The 21,739-nt window shown below is 40.5% G+C and overlaps 1 protein-coding gene across 1 annotated transcript in view; it reads left to right on the top strand.

Annotated features, from left to right (window-relative positions):
* The first annotated feature begins 1,846 nt into the window (after window positions 1-1,846).
* CNIH3 (cornichon family AMPA receptor auxiliary protein 3) overlaps window positions 1,847-21,739 on the top strand; it is a 52,308-nt gene continuing 32,415 nt past the window's right edge. The window contains 1 exon segment of the mRNA XM_075042558.1: window positions 1,847-1,927. Coding sequence (XP_074898659.1) covers window positions 1,847-1,927 — 81 coding nt within the window.

Genomic DNA, 21,739 nt, shown 5'->3' with positions numbered 1-21,739 from the left:
GGTTTTCTTGGAAGCATCAGTTTTTTTGTGTTAAATCTTAACATAGGTAATATATATCCAGATATTAAAGTATCTGTGGCAAAATTAAAAAAACCCCCAAACCCAAAATTCCAAAGACTTCTTCTGTACCTCATTTACAGCTTTTTTCAAAATGTGTGGTTATGAATAAACCATTTACTTCCGCAGGCATATGCTCTGCAGGATTTCAGATACAAAAGAATTAAAAGGTCAGGGAATTACAATGCGTTTACTGTATCCCTGTATGACAGCAAAGCTCATTACTATTTGCCGTGTTCTGTCCTTCTTAATTAAAGCATCAAATCACATGCACAGTCCAGAGCAGCTCAATTATAAAAGGTTACATCCATCAGTTTATTCCTGACTGGTTTATTAATTACTGGCCTTGACTCTTGATTCAAATCAGCAGCACTCTTTCCTCAGGATAAAAGCGCATATTATGTTAAAAATAATTAACATAATTTTAAACAAAAATATATTGTAAACATTTAAAAAGAAAGCTTGTACTGAACTTGGCTTTGATGGAATTACGTTCTCTTGTGCCATGAAGTCTGCCTTTTCACAGGTGAGCACTGGCAAATTTCTGAATAGTTTTGTTACTGAACCCCCTTCCATCCCTAAAAGGCAGAAAAAATGCTGTGAACTGAAATTCTTTTTAAGTTTTGTAAGAATATTTTGAATATATATATTTCATCCGCAGTTTTCAGAATATTTTTAAATGGGACTTCCGGTGGTTCTGTGGTATTTTCTCCTGAAAACTTTTTGCTTACAAACCTGCTATATTGTGTCAGCTGATGCGCTCCAAAGAGGTGGAAGAACTTTTGGTGGTAACTGCAAGACAGATCACCTGCAGAAATGGCTAAGTCACATCTGGAGACACAATGGATGGTGTTAAAGATAAGAAGGCAATGGCGTACCCTTCCTTCCTTCCTTATTTTAAGTAGGTATCTCAGCAATTTGGATATTGCGTCTACCTGAAAGTCATGAAGAGCACTCTCCCAATTTGGGGCATTTAAGAAAGGTTTGTCTTTATTTAGTCTAACAGTAAATACCTTCTTCACCTAGTGGGAAAGGGCGGGCTGATCGTACTGTGCTGAGCTACCCCGTTTCAGTTCGTTAGCTCCTGGGCTCGGTTTCTGTCCCCCCTCTCCCCGTCAGAAGGCGGCCACCCCAGCGCTGGCCTCCCCACCGTGGGTGACGGCCTGCCACCGCCTCGGCCTCCCGCCAGCCGTGCTCTCCTCCTCGGCGAGGCCGAGGCGCCTGGGCCTTGGGGGACGCCTCACCAGATCTACCTGAAGGAAAAGATAATTTAAAAAAAAAACCAAACACCTCAAGTTTAGGCATATAATCATTTCCTCAGGATTTGGCCCAAACGGATCCCAGCCCACGCCCGCCCCCCTCACGCCGCCGTGATACACGACTCCTGTCAGACGCCGGCGGGACCCCGCCGCCGCCCCCGCTGAGGGGACCCGCCCCTCGGGGGCGCCCTGGCGGCGGGGCCGCCCACCGCCGCGCCTCAGCGGGGAGGGGAGAGCGGCGGCGGCCGCCGCGGAGGGGCCGCCAGACGCTGACGGCGCCGCGGGGGTCGGGACGGGCTCGGCGGAGCGAAGGGAGCGGCGGCGAGGGGCGCGGCGGTCACCCGGCCCCGCTCCCTGCCTGTCCCGGCTCTGTCTGCGGCTGTGTGGCGCTCTCCTCCGCCGTGAGGGCGCCCGGCCGCTTCGCCGCTCTCCCCGCTGGGATTTCGGGGGTCGCTGGTCTCCCGGTCGCCCGCCGGGACCCCCCTCCACCCCCCAGGCGGCGGCGGGGGTCGCGGAGGGCTCTCCCCGCCATGGCCTTCACCTTCGCCGCCTTCTGCTACATGCTGTCGCTGGTCCTCTGCGCCGCCCTCATCTTCTTCGCCATCTGGCATGTGAGTACCCCGGCCCCCCCGCCGCCCGCGGAGACCCTTAAAAAAGGCTCCAGCCCCCCTGGGGGGGCGGGCGGGCAGGGGTCGTGCCGTGAGGGGAGAGGGGCGGCAGGACGGGTTGGGGCTGGGGCGGACAGCCAGCCAGCCCGCCCCGCGCCTGAGGGGGGCCGAGGCGAAGCCCCCGCCGCCGGCGTCCCGCGGCGGGAGCGGGCGCTTCCCCCGCCTGTCCGCCCCGCAGCGGCGGCGGTGCCAGGGCAGACCGACCGACCGCGCCGCGAAACCTCCGCCTGGGTTATTTTACTTATTAAGTTTTCACGAGCGTAGAGACCCGTGGCAGTGCTTGTCTGATAGAAACACACGCGACCGCCCGCGCTTCTGGGAAGCGCTGTCAGCCCGAGTGGCGGCGCGGCCGTGTGCGTGTGGAGACCTCCCCGCGCTGCCGGCTTCGGCCGGGCTAAAAGGTACTCACGGCTCCAGCACCGGCTGCGCTGAAACGTGAGACCTTCGAGGTAAGAACAACAGTTTTTCTTGCCCGAGAATAGAGCGTTGTGAGGGAGAAACCGCCCCATACCTGATGAAGCGGTTAGGTTGTTTTTCCTTCAATAATTACTACGTTAATAACTTCTTTAAAAGTCGGATTTGAATGAGAAGCTTCCTTGTCCTTCTAATGCATGAACGGAGGATTGGAGTCCACCTCATTAATTTCACTCAAAAGTGCCGCTGCTCGTTCCTTACTGTACACTGGGTGACCGTGGTAGGCGTAAGCATGTAACTTAGAAGGCATTTATTTCTGCAGTAGTGAAATTATTCTTATGTGTAATTTGCAATTCTTTTAAGTGGTTACATATTTTGAAATTATTTACGCTATATGTGTGCTACACAAATAACTTCATGCCATAAACATTCAGGATGGAACAGGGGAAGCTGAAAAATAGAGCAAGCCTCGTGAATGCCTCTACAGATACCTGATGGAATAAGATAACCCCCCCACACACACACACACCCCTTTAACTAACAAGCAAGGGAGATACAGAATTTATTTTTATTGAAATGAGAGTAAAGCTGCTAGCTTAGTTGTATGTAGGTGTATTGGAAGTATGAAACAGATCACTCTGTTGTGAGAATTCTTTGAAATTGAATTATTTTGAACTCTTAATTTGTGCAGTTACAAGTTTTTTCTTATTAATGAAACCACAAAAGTGTGATGGTAATGCCGAGTACAGTAGTGATGTCAAGTACTGCAAGGCTGAAAAGGGTGTCTAGCAGTCAACTACTGCACTCCTGTTCTCTGAAAAAGGAGTAGTAAAATGTAGATGATTATTCATGTCTTCTTCCGTCCTCTTCCCCAAACATGAGAATTCTACAGCTTCTTCAAAGGGTTTAGAGTTAAAAGTGTATTCTACTCTGACTCTCTTGCTACAAATTAAACAGTTACTTTCTTCTTTACTATCACAATTTTAATGATTTTTTTTTAATATATTTGAAGTCTGTTATCATCATCTTTTATCTGTCATCTTTTTCTTGGACTGAAGTTGTTGTTGTCTGAAGACATACAGTACTTCCAGCAAATCTGGCAAATTCTTCTTCCATATATCAGTTTAATTACTGCAAATTTACTCCTAGTGAAATATTTTTCAACTTTCAGTCTGTAAACTCATGGACACAAATCCATTAGTTCTAGAGCTCCGTAAGAGGCAAGTAAGAAAGGAAACCTTTTGTCAATAGGCTTATGTTTATGGTGCATGTTTCTTATATCTGTTGAAAAATTGTTGAGGGGTTGAAATTGAAAATGGCTGGAAATACTGTTCTGTTGTAATAGGGCAAGAACTGGTACTGTCTTTTCTTCTAAATAGATAATATTTCTATTAAAATACATGTTTTGTGAAGGTCATAGTATAAGAGATTTAACACCCTGCCAGAATAAACTTTTAAGCATACCCGTTAACCACATATACAAAATACAAGGATTTTTATTATCCTTTCTATAAGAACAGTTATAATCTGGTTTCTTATTTCTTCTAAAATGTAGTCTAACATGTAGCTTATGTATTGAGTCATAGGAGTTTCTTTTACCTTAAACATCTCATTGGGAAAATCTTCCCAAGAAACAAAACTCCTACTTCTTCCCCATTACCATTTTTTTTCCCCACTGTGGTATACTTGTAAGGGACAGTAAATGTATTTTTAAAAGGTTCTCATAAGGGCAGCGGAGGATTTTAATAATGATATTTTCCTGTTAAAATGCTTTTTAAGTGTTTTGGGTTTTTTTTAAAGAACACATTTGGTTACTAAGAACAACTTGTTGATTAATCCGAGCTTCCCATCATTTTGAAAGATTTCTGAGGTTCTAAGACTGAACAAGAATTTGTATTTTGTAAATTATTTTAAAGGACAAGGGAAAACAGTAGCATTTGGACTTGATATTGTTCTAACCCAAAGCTGGCTGAGGTTTGGACAGTTATCTGGAATGAATTAACAGTGGATCAAATAAAATCTCATTTTCTTTTTGCTGGGAAGTCAGATGAATTATAATTTTCATTAATATTGATGTAATAGGTTCAATAAAAGCTGTGAAACCAAAACAAAAGAAGAAGGTAAAATGAAGATTTTTATTTTTGGAAACTGTGCTTTTCTGATGCCTTTCCTCTAAGAAGTTAAAGGCTCTCTGTACATTCCTGTGCTCTGGACTCTTTGGGGGCAGGCAGAATGAAATTGGTCAGAATATTTTAAAGGAATTGTAAATAAAATACAGAAACTCCTTCAGACAACTGGAACATGTTATAATTTTTTTTCATACCTCTGAGTGATCTTCTTGTGTAGGTTGCCAGTAGTGTCTATCATGATTATAAAAACCCAAAAAACAAATTAGATACTATCAGAAATGTTTGTTTAAACTATGCATGAGATTGATCTTAATGTATTAGTGCTGGAATTTCACTCATACCTAGTAAGTGAAAAAAAAAAGAGCTGAAAAATCAAGTTCTATATGTATTACATAATACCAATACCACTTTCTGTGGTATGGGAATTTTTTAAGCATTTAGGCTCTTCTGTGACCACGTTACCTCTATCTGTAATGGCACAATATTAGAAACATCATGTAGAAGTGGATATTTTCATGCCACTGTTGTGGAATAGTACTAGAGAATGTAGTAGAGGATGGTGACCTTTCTGCTTGGTCTCTTCTAACCAGCCTCTGAAATTTAATAAAACCTTACACTCCCATTATAGAATTATATAGGCTATTTCAAGCAACTCTTTTGGTCTTCAGAGTAAACTTCATGTGACACTATGAATTAGTCCTTTCAAAATTCAGGAAAACTTTTCTATCTGGGGCCTAAAACTTTTCCCTGTGTTTGAATTCTCATACAGTTTGGTAAAGTTGGTTATGTTTGAAGCCATGTTAGTGGAATGTATATCAGCTAAATAAGACTGTCTTCAAATGAAGTTAGCAAGTGTCAAAATGTTGAGTGAACTTTGGTGAGTGAGTATCTTGGGAGGCGGGGAAGTAGCACATAGAGATAAATCAACTGTACTGAGGTATGTACTGCATGTGACTTTAGCTGCAGAAATGCAGTTAGAATAGCACTCTGCTTTACTAGCTGAGGTATCATTTAAATGTGTTTTGGCTGAGGTGTCCTCTCATCTGGACTAATGCAGCTGAGCATATTTCAGTGTGGTTGCGTGATACAACTAACAGCAGAATTTGGTCTACTAACTACATAATTTTATATCCTCACCTGATCATGTTGTAAACTCAAGAACAGAGTATATGGTATTCTTATTAATGATCACAGATGCTTTGTTTTGCTGTCCTCAGCTCTTGCTCTTCTTTATGAACAGCTTTTAACTAATCAGTTTTACTCCATTCCTAAACTATGTTGAACTAAGATTTATCATTCTGTTAACATTTAACTGAGCTATGTCAAGTCTGGTTGAACTCCTAACAAGATTTGACATACCATGTTCATTTCTAGTGTAGCTCCACTGAGTTGTATCTGAAGTTGACTGAAGTTGACCAAATTGTGGTTTATTTGTCATCACTTAAAATGTGACATGCTTGCGTGAAGTCTTGCAGCACTGTTATTCTCTTGAAATACATTGGTTTGGGGTAATCCAAGTCCTTATCTTTTTTAATATTTTAAGATGGAATTATCTGCTTTGAGATTTGTTATTTTAAGGAAAGCTTTTAGAAAAGAGCTTTTCAAAGTGTTCCATTTTATAATACCGCAGTAAAACAATTAATACATACCTAGAACATTACTGTTTAAAAAAAAGAATTTCTGTGGTGGGCCATCTCTTTTTGAACTCATACCAGCATATCTTTGAATGTGTGCGACTGCTTCATAAACAGTAGTACTTAAGGATTGCCAGAAAGTATGAGGAGTATCATGCCAGTGAAAAAATTAATGGTGCCAGCCTGAGAATTTGTACCAAATTGAATGCTTTTTGGAGTATTCTGATACAATTGTGAATTCAAATGAATCTGGGAGCAGCTCTCTGGCATAACGAGTTGTGTGCACTGAAATTGGTGACAGTTACTTGAACTAAGCATAAGAAGAATAAAGCAGCAGAGCATGGAATTTTTTTTCTTTTTTTTTGTTTTATGCTGGTGTCCTATTTCGCCCCCCCCCCCCCCCCTTATTTTTCTTTTGAAGTGGGAGGATAGTATTAATCCTGATAAATTACCTTAATATGACTTTGGCTTGACTTAACAGTTACAAGTTCACAGGTATACTTAAAAACAGTGGGAGGCAGTGATTGAACAGAATAATACAGGCTAAGATTGACTTTTAGTTTTAAATTAAAGCATCTTTTTTTGCAAACACCAGGGAAAGAAGCCCTTGGAATCTATATTCAGTGCTGTTTCTGCTATTGGCTTTGTGTATTATATTTAGCAGACAGCTTGAGTTATCTATGCCTTGTTTTCTTATTTAGTAAGTGTGGGTAATAGTACTAAACTCCAAGTACTGCATGTCATTTTATTTAACATCTATCCCTAAAATGCCTTTGCTTTCTGACAGAAGGTGTTATGTACATATAAGATGTTGCCACTTCTGTTATTTGTCACTGTACTGTCCTGGTGATGTGGACCGTACTTCATCAGTACTCAAGTTGCAGTAGCTTAGGTAAAAAATTCAAAAGCTCTTCAAGAGTTATTATATATGTGGAATTTGGTGAATATTCAGTATCTGACTCACTTAGGCTTCCTCATAGAATTCCTAGTCTAATTTTTGATAAATTGTACAACTTTAATTTTGAAGATACATAAAAAGTACACAAGAGAATCATTTCGAGCTTGGGTTGATAGCAAATTCAGTTGAGCAAAACACTTTGATCACAAAATAGGTGCTAGTCTGTCAATGTTCTCTATGTATCAGTGTCTTATTGTTTCTGTAACTTTGGTTTGGAGGATAGCTATCTGTCTTACCTGAAACCGGTAAAGAGATCCATGAGTTCACTTGGACCCGTGCTTCTCTTCAGTAAAGGCTGCCAGTCATCTCGTTTTAACCTCTTTTCAAGACAGGTTCTAAAGCATTGTAAAGAAAGTAATTTCCTTACAGACTTGTGGTCAGGCTTGAATTTTCTTTCAGCTATTGAAGTTCAGTGCTGTCCTTTAATGAGTCATTCTCAGAGAACTGAATTAATATTAGATAATTATGTGATTAAAAATAAAATCAGATTAAGGTTTGATGAACAGGAGCACAAATGCTGTTGTGGTATGTTATACATATTTCTTGAAGACGTTTTTTCTTCTCTAAGTGGCTAAGCACATTGTCCCTGAAGGTTTCATAGTCATGACAGTTTAAGGAATGAGTCTAATATTTCCACTCTTTTAAAGACAGAGCACAACCAGATTGGCCTAGCTATAACATAGCTTGACAGTTCCCTTACAACTTTTCTTTCAGAAATTTGTCACGTTAATGCTGACAGACAGATATTAGGCCAGGCAGCACAGGCTGTGGAACAAACTGTATTTTATATATTGGAAAATAAGTATATTTCAGTTTAGTTACCTTGTCATGCTTAAATAATAATTAAAAAATCATAGAAGTCTTTGGGCTCTACCACAGACTTAAATGCTATGGAAAGATTAAATTGGGTTTCTGTGTATGCTTGAACTGTCATGATGAGATTTATTCGGAGAAAGGTTTTAAATTGTGAGTGGTTGCCACTGGCTGTAATTCCAGATGATTCACAAGTCACAGTGACTCCATTATCTGTGTAAAATAAATTATTTTGTGGAGTCTCATGCTTCTCACAAAAATGTGCAGAGAACTATTTGAACGTTATTTGGTTGTCACATATCCGATATTTTTTTGGTTTTAAGATTAGTTGGAAAATCTACTTACTAAAGGGATTTCGTATCCAAATTGGTAAATAATGTATTTCTAGTGCTTTTTTCAAACTGCTATGCTTGTTAACAAGCAAGGCAATATAGCTGTCATATTTTATTAGACCGTGAGTACAGCTCTTAGATTGAGTCTGAGGCATGAAGTTATAGCTCGTTACATGTATTTGTTTATTCAGCCACCACACTCTACATTAAATCACACTTAAAACATTGATTTCAACCCTCACACCTCTGGCTTAGTTGATTCCCCCCACGCCAACATAAATATCCTTTTATCAAAATATTTTTCAGAAAGAGGAAGAAACTCAGCAGAGAATAAGAATCTTTTCTTAACAGATACTAGACCTCTCTGTGACCTGTTCCTCTTCCTCAGTGCCTCTGACATGCCGTTCATTTATAACCAGAGTTGCTGCTGACAGCTGGAGGTGACTCTACCAGGCAATGAAACTAGGTCTCACTTAAGTCATAAGCTGGGGATACTGAGAGACTTAATTTTCTGGAGATTGGTGGTTCTGAAAAGGCTTCCACTTTCTGTGGAAGCAAAGTATCTCTCCCATATAAAACAGGTAAGAATTATTATTATTTTCATACTGCAAAGAGATAGTTGCTTAAAGTCACAGGACAGAGTCAGCTGATGAGGTAAAGGTGGAAGAATGTCAAATACTACTTGATTTACTATATCAACTTCCAGTGTTTCACAGCTGGAAACTCCCATCAAAAAAATTCAATTTGTGACCGTGATGCTATGCAGAGAGCAAGATGCAATTTTATTGAAAGAATCGTTCCGATCAGAATATCCAGTTCCTGTTAAAAGAAATAATAACAGGTTCATAGATTAATTTTGATTGGAAGAGACCTAGGAAATCATCTAGTCTAATCTCTTCTTCAAGGTGGGCCTCATTTCAACGTTAGGCCAGGCTGCTTATGGCCTTCTCTAGATGACTTATGAGCTCTTCATGGGTGGAGAGTCCACAGACTCTCTGGGAACCTGTTCCAGTACTTTACTCCTCCCACCGTGAACATTGTTTTCTTACACACAGCTGTAATTTCTGTGAGTGCAACTTCTGATTTGTGTCTCTTGTCCTCTTGGTGCATGCCCCTGAGAAAAGCTTTGTGCTGACTTCTGTCTAACCCACCCCAGGAAACTGAATGAAGTAATTGGATCCCACCATAGCCAAACCCACTTCCCTCAGTCTCTCCTTGCATGTCATGTGCTCCAAACTTTTGTCCACCAGTGTTGTGATTTAACCCCAGCCAGCAACTAAGCACCAGCTTACTAGGAAGAAAATTAACTCTATCCCAGCCGAAACCAGGACAGCCAGAATGGCCAGGTCCTTTTCTGCTTGGTTGCTCCCAGGCTGTATTGTTTCATGTGGATAGTCTATCCCAGGTTGCAGGACTTTGCCCTTGTCTTGGTTGATCATCGTGAGGCTCTTGCTGGCTGATTTCTGCAAGTTGTCAAGGCTGCTCTTAATGGCAGCTGTGTGTTCCAGTGTGTCAGCAGATCTCCCCAGTCTGTAAACTTGCCCCATCTGTTTCGTCTTCCACATCATTGATGAACATGTCAAACAAGACTTGCTCCAGTATTGATACCCGAGGAAATCCACGCCTAGCTGGCCATCAGTCAGACTTCAAACCAGTGACCATTACCCTTTCAGTCTGATAGTACAGCCAGTTTTGCACCTTGTAGTCTGCCCATCCTATCCCCCCAGTTTGGATATTAAACTTTTCTGCTGGGACACAGCATCGTCCTCTTGCTTAGTGTTTTCATTGTGTGCCCAAGAAAATTCAGAGGAACGTCAGTGCGCTTTGTGAAGGCAGGACAAAAGTCTATATTTTTCTCCACTTCCCATTGAAAAACTATTACTATATAAAGAAAGGATTTATTTTAGGAATGTCATTGTGAAAAGTTACATTAGAAGGCACTGAAAAATCACAAAACATTTACAATGGAAGTAGGTTTTTCTCAGCAAGATACTGCAGGAGTGCTGAACTTGCAGCTCCAGTTTTGATAATGTGAGCACATGAAGCAGAACATAAGGGAGATGAAGAAATAGTGCCTTCATTGAGTTGTCTCATAGTACGCTGCTTGCAACTCCTCACCAACTCAATAGGTCATGAAAAATCTTTGGATTGGTTTTGGGTCCTTTTGTATTTCTACACTTTTGCGGGTCATGTCATATTCTAGCTATCAGTGTTAGTTTTTTTTTTTTTTTTTTTTTTTTATTAAATATAGCTGGAAGTGTAAGCTAAGCATATCACTGGAGGAACCGAAGTTTAAAAAATTAAGGAGATCTGCAGTAAAATTGTGAGAATTACTAAGTTATAGTCCTTGCAATTCTCTGATAACAGATACTGTGCAAGTACCAGGCATTGTTGATAAAGCGCCCTTTTTTTGAATAGAATGACATTTGATTTTTTGAATGCATTTAAATGCCAGCCATCTCCATGCTGTGAGTCACTGTTTCAAGTGTTCGATTGTTTAGTCAATCTTCTGCTGCATTATTATTTTATTGCGTTATGAGTTCTGGCTAAATAGTTCACATTGTATCACCATCTAAGTATAAACTGCGTTGTACATTCACAGAATGGGCGTTTATAAGTAAGCATAATGAAGGCTCCGCTGAGATCCATTTGATTGTGTGTGCTTCAGAGTTGTTCTTCCCTCAGTATTATATAAACACTATTAGCAGATCCTTTAGAAAATTGATTTTCTGATCATTTAAGTGGCAGGCCTGTTTGGAACGACGGTGAAATGTATCCTTAGCCTTAATCATGCTCCTGTAATTACGCTAAGGAGTTTCATAAGAAAGTAGGTGAACAGATGAGGATACTTCTTGGGCTGCTGTTATTTTACTCTCAAGGTTCGATCGTTTTTGCCCGCTGCTGTATCCCTTCCCCTTTCCCCGTTTCTGCAGCCACAGCTGTGTTGCTGCTCTATTGCTTCACCTTGCCTTGTCTCTGCAAACACAGCTGTGTGGCTGATGGCTGTTTCACATATGTGTGTGTGTGTCTTGGCCTTGAAGTTATTTCCTCCAAGTTCTGCCTGATCTCTTTCTGGCAAAGAATGAAAACTTGGAAAGATCTTGAATCTGGTCATTCCTGCATTAGAAAAGCCCCTCTTCCCTTGTCCTGCCTCTTGCTGGTGCAGCTGGGCTCCTGCTGTGCCACTGGGAGACAGGGAAGCACAGATCCAGCGACGTTTCTGCCTGCCGCCCCGCAGCGGGCTCCTCTCTGAGACGGCATCTGAAGGCCCCACTGTTGAGTGGGTAATGGGGAATGAAAATGGTGTGGGAAGGGGGGGATATGGGACTGAGGGAGGGAGGAGTTCAGGGAGAAGGATGTGAAGGAAAGAGCAAATGAGAGGAAGAAAATATATGTGCGAGTAAGGGACTAACAAGTGGGAAGATTGAGAGCACAGAATTCTTGTTTGGGAGATGATTATTTGAGAAGAGAAGGCTGCCTAAATCCAGAAGGTATGGTTGAATTCAGGTGGTGGACATTTTTGGACAGCTTGTGTAATGAGTCTTCTGTGTGGGTATGGTGTAATGCGTGACATGCTTGAACAGATTTTTTTAGCGACAGAAGCCAGATGCCCTTATGTGTTTCCTGGATTTTGGCGAATGTGTATAAATCGCTGCTGCCAGGAATGGAGAACACGAGAGAGGGGAAAAGAATTAGCAGCAGCAATGTGAAACTTGTGAGGAAATGGAAGAGAACTCAACGTAAGGACCATGTGGGGGAAAGGAAAATAAAACTTCTCCCAAGCATATCCTGGTGTAACAATAATTTAAAATGTCAAAATAATAACTTGTAACAATATGTAGGAATCTTTGAAAGCTCAGGTATAGAATAAATTGTGGTGTGGTGATAAGATTGGAAACTTACTTAGAGACAGCAAGAGCCAACTGGCCAGTCTCTCATCCATGACTTTTATCTTACTGATACTGAAAATAATCTTCTCTTTTGATCTCATTCTCTTACCTCCTTTGGAGCAAATCATTTTTCTAGCTGTATCTATTCTGGCACATTTTCCCATCTGTTTACTACCCTTTCCCTGAATTTATTCTGCAGAAACGTCCTGTTTATTTCTAGCTTTGGGATTATCAGCTTTGTGCTGTTAACTAATAGAAGTGCTTCAGTTGATTTTGAGAATTTTATGAAGATGGAGCTTTGTGGCTTCAGTGTGTCTGTGCCTTTCTCCTCGCATATCGCCCCTACTGTAGGTTTGATGAGAAGAAAAAGACAAGTAGAAAAGTTGCATGAGAGCACATTGCATTTAAGGTGGGGTAAATTAGAAATTATTTGTAATTTTGAGGAAGAACAAGGACAGAAGAATACACCCTCTCACATCTATAGGTAGTCAGTTATATTGCTTCCAGCCAGAATTAACCTGCTATTGGTCCAATGTGACCAGACTACCACCCTTCCTCCTACCTTCCACATCTGGCCAGCCTTTTGTATTAGGTCTTTCACCAACTCGTGTCTAGCCTGTCCTTGGTTTGGTGTGGAAAAAGCTGGGTAGTGAAGAATTTGGCCTATAAAAGTAGATGATGTACAAATCTGTAGCAATGAATCTGTGATATAGAGGTAGTGAGAAATACATGTTAGTTGTTTCATTTCTTATTGTGCTTTCTTAGTTGGTATGGAGTTTAGTATAAAGAGCAGCAAGGGCAAAGCAGTGCTCTCTCTTGTGCTGAAAGCAGAGCTCCCCAGCCTCTCCTGGGTGTGGATAGAAAATAATGCTGTTTTCTTCTCACCTTGGTTGGTTGAGAGGTCTGCAAACCAGTTCATCTGCACTAGTCATTACCTGAATCAGAGGTGCAAATCTGAGGTCAACACCTCAGCTGTAAAGCTTAGATCCAAACTCCCTGTCCTGGTTTTGGCTGGGATAGAGTTAATTTTCTTTCTAGTAGCTGGTATAGTGTTATGTTTTGGGTTCAGTACAGGAAGAATGTTGATAACACATTGATTTTTCAGCTTCTCATGCTCAGCCATCAGGAAGGCTGGAAAGGCACAAGAAGTTGGGACAGGACACAGCCAGGAGAGCTGACCCAAACTGGTCAAAGGGGTATTCCATACCATGTGATGTCATGCCCAGTATATATAAACTGGGGGGAGCTGGCCTGGCGGGGGGGGGGGGGATCACTACTCAGGAACTAACTGTGCATCGGTGGGTGAGTGGTGAGCAATTGCATTGTGCATCACTTGTTTTGTATGTTCCAATTATTTTATTATTATTAATGTTGTTTTATTATTATTATTATCATCATCATTATTATTCTCTTCCTTTCTGTTCTATTAAAATGTCTTTATCTCAACCCACGAGTTATAAATTTTTTTCCTCCTGATTCTCTCCGCCACCCCACTGGGTGGAGGGGAAGTGAGTGAGCGGCTGTGTGGTGCTTAATTGCTGGCTGGGGTTAAACCACAACACTCCCATAATTTGCTCTTGACCCATTGAAGAGATCAAGACTAGGGGTGAAGCTTTGCCCTAACTTTTATATATCTGTTTGTTCAGTTTATCTGCAGATATGGTCTTTGTTTGCATCCTTTCCAGGACAGAAGAAAAAGCTGGCACAAGAGTCTGTATGACCTTTGCTAGGATGCCCTTTTAGCTTGCTCAATGTGTGGCTGTGACTGGGAATCCACAGTGTAACAGATTGTTTGTTTGCTTTTCAAGACAGTCCTGACTATCAAATCAAGTTAGTGCCTAACTAACAAGTGACAGCATTCGTGGTACGACATGTCAATTTGTTGTCGCTGGTCCTCTCTGAGTTTGGGATTTTGGTGCTGAACTGAAGAAATCAGAAGTGGTTAGACACTGAGCTGTTTAAAGGTTTTGATCTTGTTATCTAAATGGAAAAACCAGTTTGTTTTAGAAAGAATCCACATAAAATACTCCATTGCATATAGGAAGAGGAGACTGTATGCAGGGCAGAATATTGGCGGCATGCTTGTGTCAAAAGTACAAGAAGTGTGGGAGATTTATATGCAGTTCCCTATTGCTGCAGAGATGCAACCTGTATTGCCCATAGCCTACAAAGGTGCACAGAGTTTGGGCCTTTTGGGCTGGTGGAAAACATTGCCAAATCCTGTGTAAGATTTTATTGGTAGAAGGAGAAGAGCATGCATACAACTGCTTGGGAGTGCCAACTTCATACCTGCTGCCTTTGATTCAGACCCTGACGTTAGCTTCACCACTGACCCGTAGAGTCTCCAGACACAGGTATGCTGCTAAATGGAATGGTCTCACATTGTATAAAATTCTTACAGAGAAATGTAAGAGTAGATCTCTTGCCTCTGTAATCCCTTCAGTGAAATGTATATTTATGCCTGGTAGCATGATACCAGCAGTGGAACTGACACTGTTATCCATGTTTCAAAAAAAATGAGCAGCCTGATGGTTCAGGTTCTCTTGTGAGAGATAGAAGACATGATTTTTTTAAGTCAACTGAGGCAGAAGAATTGTTTCTACCACACTGAGTGTAATTAAACTTAAGTAACGCATCTCCATGTACATGCAAGCTTTTTTCTGTTCAGAACAATGTGGTGTATTCACCAGTTTTGTTGCTAATTGAAAATGTTTTTTTTTTTTTCTTAATATTGGTAACAACTGTTTGTGTCCCTTTAAAGAAAAAAAGTTGAGGAGTGTGTTTGATTCACAGAATACTGCTACTTTCTGAATTGTTTCCCTGTGCCAAATGCAGTAATGTGAGGTTTAAAAAAAAAAAAAAAAAAAGAATTGCAACAACAAAATGATTAAATCCTTTGGGGCGGGAGGGAAGCATGGCAGTCTGGACTTACCTTAAAAATTCCTCCTCCGCTTGAGGTCTGTTTTGAAATGTGTTCTAGCTGCAGGGAGCAAAACTATTAGCCTATTTAGAAGCAGGCTCTGTACAGCTATATTAGCATCATCCGTCCTCCACAGCTTGCTTGCTTGTCTTCCTTCTTTTAATGAACTACAGTTTATATGTGCACAGCTGATTTTTGCCTGGCTGGATTTCAGCTGGTCTAGACTGGAAGACAGTGAATGGGTATAAAGTTGTGGTACAAGCACAGGTAATCTCTGAACTCTGTATTTGGGGAATAGGTGGGACATTTGTCTCTCTCCTGAAGGACAGGGTTGACATCTTTCAGTTTCAGGATAACTGGGGCACATATTTCAGTGTCTGTGGTGAGCAAGTGAAATCTGTGTCTAGGATCCTGTTGTTGGCCAGTAAAACTGTTTCCCCTTGCAGTTGGATGAAATTATTTTTAAAGGCCCATTTAATAGCAATTGTAGAAATCTGTCAATAGATGCTTGTCAAATCATCCCTCTGGGAACAATTTGTTTGCAACAGAATTTTGCAGCTGCTGACGCTTTTTAAGTGGTTTTGTCAAAACTAATAACAAGAGGTGAATTCTTTACATTCAGAAATCAGGTTGCTTTTTCAAATTATTGTCTGCAATGTTGAAATAATAACTAGTAACTCCTGGAGATAGTAAGTTTCCATTCAAATCACTCAAAGCTCTGTACAGTATGGTTGTATTCCTGAAGATAAATTTCTTTTTCACCGTGTGGATGGAGTCTTTCATTCTTGTACTGATAGGTGGACTGTTTCAGGTGACTGCCAAATAATTATTCTTAGTGGTTTCTCCTGCACCTCTCTGCAGACTTGGAAATCTGATTTGGCATAGCTGAAGCATTAATACTGCTTTTGTCTATCTGAATAGTTTTTGGGTTGGTTTTTTTTCATTTGTATAGTTTTTGTTTATGCAGGGGAATACAGTGGCATAACTGTAACAATGCAGACTGGTATGTTTGTGCACGTGTGCTCTCAGCAAGAGAGCCTTCCTCTATGGATTTTCATCAATATTTAATTACAGTAGTGTTTAATTAGAGTAGTATAATTATACCTCTACATTTCCACAGGTACATAGGAAAGCCTTTTGAATCAATTTGCACAATGGAGATTATGCGTCTTTTAATTTTGCATATTGGAGTTTCTCTTGGAAAAGACTTAGGATCTGGCTTCAATACCTGAGAAATTACAGTAAGATTTTCATGATCACTAAGTTAGCTTAAGCTTTCAGTTAAGAGTCTAAAAGGTTTAAATTGTGTTGGCCTAAATGTAACATCCTTTTACAGACAAAAGAACTTCAATAAAAAATGAAGACTAGGTGCTCAGGTGTATGTTTGTGCAGCCCTGGATGGAGCCACAAGAGCTTTGTTTGCATTGACAATGTGTTCAGATTTCTGCATGGAGAGTTGTTTTAATAGTGGCAGCATATGAAATTCAAGTTAAGTAGAGCAAGGAAATGCCATACAATTGTTAGTGTGAAATATGACAAATAGAACAATTTTCTACCCTTGAGTGATTTAAAACCATTTGCAATCTTAATCCAAAAAGGCACTGCTTAAAGCAATGTTCTGCTCTAGAGATGAACAACAGTACAATAATCAGACAGAAATGCATAGTTTCACTTCTCATATGTTACTAGTCTACTGACAGTATTCTTTGTTTCTGCTAACATTTTATATGGTGCAGCAATCCAGAGGCTTTGGTTCTTCTGCCACTGATTCTGTAAATCATTTACTTTCTCTGAGCTTCATTTTTCCCCCTGTATAACAAATGGACATGATATTTTCCTTGGATTTGTTAAGGCCTTCATTGCCTTGAAAGGAGATTTATAACTGTAAAGCATTGTTACTTATTATTGTTTACTTTTATTAATAAATGTGGTGAATTAATAAGTGTAATATTCAGAAAACTAAATACATTGGCGAGAGATAAGAGAAGAAAGGAATACCTTTCATCGCACTTTCCTCTCTGCACTTTATTTGGCTGTAGTGTTAAGGTTCTCATCATAACCAACATTTCAGATACACTGGTCTGGGAAGCTACCAAGTTACATGGGCAGGTATGATGAAAACCAAGATTTAAGCCTTTTTTCTTTTTTAATAGGAGATGTTTAACAAAAGGATATAGACAAGGAATAAAATATGGCTAAAAGGATAGAATTATCTGGCCTTTGAGGCAGGTTGCCCATCCATTCATGCAATTTTGAATGATCTTTCTAAGCAACTCCTGTCTGTCACTCTCTAATAGAGGAGAGAAGAGCTCTTTGTACTAACAGAAAGTCAGGAGGGGTGATTTCCCCTAGAGTTATACTTGACAATGCAAAGACCACTCCAAATTATTTTGCTTTATGTCCTGTCCTTGCTTCATTGGTCATGTAACTGCAAATTCCAGAGGGATTTAAGCCTCACTTTAAATACAATTAGGGTGCAAATGTGCCCCAATATGGCAACTTGAAATACCAGGCAGGTTTGTAGCTGGGATCATATGGAGAAAGGCAGAGAACTAAGTCATATGAGATAACATTGAGACATTGACTGATTTTGGCTGGGATAGAGTTAATTTTCTTCATAGTAGCTAGTATGGGGCTATGTTTTGGATTTATGCTGAAAACAGTGCTGATAACACAGGGATGTTTTTGTTCCTGCTGAGCAGTGCTTACCCAGAGCCAAGGGCTTTTTTGCTTCTCCCCCCACCCCACCAGTGAGGAGGCTGGGGGGGCACAAGGAGTTGGGAGGGGACACAGCCAGGACAGCTGACCCCAACTGACTACAGGGATATCCCAGACTATACGATGTCGTGCTCAGCAGATAAAGCTGGGGGAAGAAGAAGGAAAGGAGGGGGGATGTTTGAAGTGATGGCGTTTGTCTTCCCAAGTCACGGTTAGGCGTGATGGAGCCCTGCTTTCCTGGAGATGGCTGAACACCTGCCTGCCCAGGGGAAGTGGTGAATGAATTCCTTGTTTTGCTTTGCTTGCATGCGCAGCTTTTGCTTTACCTATTAATCTGTCTTTATCTCAGCCCATGAGTTTTCTCACTTTTACCCTTCCACTTCTCTCCCCCATCCCACTGGCGGGGAGTAAGTGAGCAGCTGCGTGGGGCTTAGCTGCTGGCTGGGGTTAAACCACAACAACCCATCTGGCTAATGGGGAAGTGCTGTTACAAATATCAGAGCACTTGCTGTGTTTTAGAGATAAGCAGTTAAAACCAGTCAAATAAAGGGGTGAGGGAAGGAATATTGTCAAGGATAGGCAAGGATTAAAGGTTTATTCTTTGATACTAACATGCAACATGGAGTTGCATATTTCACCTGTTAGGGTAATATATCCATGTGAAATTACAACATTAGTAATGTTTAAGCTGAATGATGGTTTTTGTCTTTCTGACTTTATCTGCTACTTTGTCAGGGCATGTATGTTTAAACTGTCACATATTTTGCAGTAGTCTGCCTGCTACAAAGACACAGAGGTATTGCATCGTTTGTGCATGTCATTGGGAGCTAACACTATATTCTGAAAGCTTGTGATGTGAACCAGGCAGGCAGTATTTATTAACTCTGTTAATACGTTCCTTATCTGAAGTACAAACCCACACAAACACTGTAGGTATTTAGCCTACAGGGCTTTCTGACACCATTCTCCTGAATCTGAACTGCTATGTAAATAAGCAGATTTTAGTGCATCTTTGGGTTATCTTTTCAAATAAGGGATATTGAAGCCCATAAATGGCAGTGGTGATATCTGTCAGTATAAAACTCTTTCCAGTTTCTGGATGATGTACTGAGTTCCGTTACTAATTTGGAAGCTTCTGACTATTGAGACAGTTCCTACACCTGCCATATATAAATTCCTGCAGTGTGGCTTTGATGCAGGGGTGCAGAGTAGAGCTGTGTCAGGCCTCTCTGCTTGATCAGTTCCTAATCAAAATGAAGCTGTTAAGATGGAGTCATATGAGTAGCGTGCAAGCAGCTTTTCTTATCTCTTTGGCCATAGCTTGACTGGGTAGATTTCTCTGCCTTCTGAGTCATCTTCAGAGGAAATTCCTGCTGCACTTGCTTGTCAGGGAAACTTCTTCCCTTGGGATGCAGTACTAGGCACAGAGTTCTTTTTGGACTCGGTTCTTGCTTAGGTCAGCAAGGGGAGAGTGTGGTGTCCCCTCAGCCACAGAGAGCTGAACCTGCTGGATAGCCCAGAACCTTATTTCACCATTTTTTATTTCTCTGCCATTCATTATTGTGCTGTCGTATTATCCATGGCCCTTTCCTCATGTTCATAAGGATCTTTCTTCTCCTTGCTGTTAGAAGTAAGGGGTTAATAATGCAGGGATAATTTGATACATGTAACTTGTATATAAAGGCTCTTAAAGAAATTTGGCAAGAAAAAGGTTTTGACTTTTTCAAAAAAGGGATTGGTTAGATCTAGTTGCTATTGGCAGGTGTCAGTATAAAAAGCTCCAGACAACCAAGAGTTATACACTATTTTAGGAAGAAATGAAGTAGAGATTCAGTGTCAGCATCATTTAGGTCTGTTATTAATTCACATACAAGGGCTGTAATGCATAAGATTTGTGTGTGTATATGTGGGTTTGTATGAATGTCAATTACCATGAGCTGGGATGGAGTTTCTGCTGAATTGAAGACAAATGGTTTTGGAGTCATGCCAATTTTGATGCAAGTTCCAGCAAAATAAAACTTTCTCATTTTACTAAGTAGCTGTTGTAATAAAGCAGTCTTGCCAATGATATACATGGCTTGTGTTATCTCTGAACAAATTTAAAATTTAGGAGAAGGCTCCCAACTTTCACAGCAGGTTTGTGCTGTGTTCCAAATGGAACAGTGAAAAGGGAAATCATATGCCTCCTCCCTGTTTTAAAAATAAGCTTGGTCTATTTACCACTTGGATCTTCTGATGTGGTGTCTGCAGAAATTGGGGGCTGAAGCTGACAGCCCAGGAAGCTGAAGCTGGCAGCCCAGGAAGTCCCCTCCAGTTCTCTTTCTTGAATTCTGTGTTGACAATTAAGTGACAATATAATGGTAACACTTAACTGGCATTACTGTTTCATTATAGGACAAATGAGATATTTTGATCTAGAAAGTAAGAGAAAATGTTTCAATCTCTACTAAGCAGTGTGTTTTCTTCAAAATAAATACAATGAAATATTGAACTATGTCATATAATCTGATTTGCCTAAACCCAAAATAAATTCCAAAGCAAAAATGTAGTGTTGGAGCAGATTTTTGCTTTTTGTCTTAAATCTGGAAATTCTTTCAGAATCAGTTTGTTGGAAATGTTGGAAATACTTGTTCTTCTGACTTAGACAAAATACATTATATTGAAAACTCTGATATATACACCTAATCATCTTCTTACTAAAATGACGATCTGATCGCTTGTGCTATTTAACAAAATGCTAGTGTGCAGGATCACTGGTAGCTATTCTTTCTGGATGAAATAGGAGGCAAAAATAGCCCTAAAACATGTCCTTGAAAGTTTGTATGTTTTTTGACTTCCACTTCTTGGTCAAACTGTAGCTTAAGTTTTACTTTCTGCTGCCTTAAATCTTCTAGTACTGCAGTTCCAGTATGTATTTCTTCATTTTCTTCTCTGAACTGTTTACATAGTACTGATAGTAATGATTAGAGCAGCTGTATATTCCCCAGCCCCCGAGCAAGTAAATATTGGTGAATCTGTACTATAACACGTTTGGGATCCCTAGTAAATTGAAGTAGTTTGTTTTATGAAGAACTATTACTTTGTTGGAGATCTCTTTACACCCAGAAAGATAGTCACTGGGGGCATGAGTGAGAACAGCTTTGTAAACTTGTAATACTGCACAGCTCCAGCATTTTAAAGTCAGTATGCTTTAGTATCTAGCTCACTGAAATACTGAATTTACTATAGTTACAGTTGTAACCTTAATGAACAGTTTTGTACTCTCTGTGGGTCATAGGTTGAATTTGTGAACCTGAACATGAAGCAGCTCTGAGGCTTGCCAGAAACGTTCATGAGCTGTGTTAAGTACAGATGCAGTACGGGGTACAGACCACTAGTCTTAAGAACGTGAGTGAAGAGCACCATAAATACTCATCTTACTAAGTAAGTACAAGATAAGAATATAGAAATTCCCTCTTTAAGAAGTGAAAAGCAGAGAGTTATACTGATCTGGATATTTTCTGAAGGGTTTGAAAGTTAACCCCAAGACTTAGAACAAAGATTGTTTTTCAGCTTCCTGTCAGCATATACGATGATGCTGTGCAGCGTTGGCCTCTGGTGTTTAGCCTGTTTAATTTCTTTTGAATTAACTTGAGCGGTAACAGCCTCTTTTGTCTCCTGTTCTGAAGACAGAAAGTGACTTGTGAAGGGAATCTGGGAGCTACTCCTTTGCTACATGTCTACCCAGCTCCAGGTGTTTTTAAATGTGAATCAGCTGATAACCCCTCTGTCTAAAGGCTTTGTGCATAGTCTTAACTGTGAGCCTGCATCCTTTCCATGAAGTTAATTTTCTATTTAAGTAATAATTACAGAATGGTTATAAAGTGCATACACACACATTCTGGATGTTTTCCCATCACTGCACCTTCTTGTATTTATTTGATGTCCTTTTTTGAGGGGCTGAAGGT

This window comes from Buteo buteo, chromosome 12 (genome assembly GCF_964188355.1).
Source record: "Buteo buteo chromosome 12, bButBut1.hap1.1, whole genome shotgun sequence".
In the NCBI taxonomy this organism is placed as follows: Eukaryota; Metazoa; Chordata; class Aves; order Accipitriformes; family Accipitridae; genus Buteo; species Buteo buteo.
This window is presented reverse-complemented; position numbering and strand designations above follow the sequence as displayed.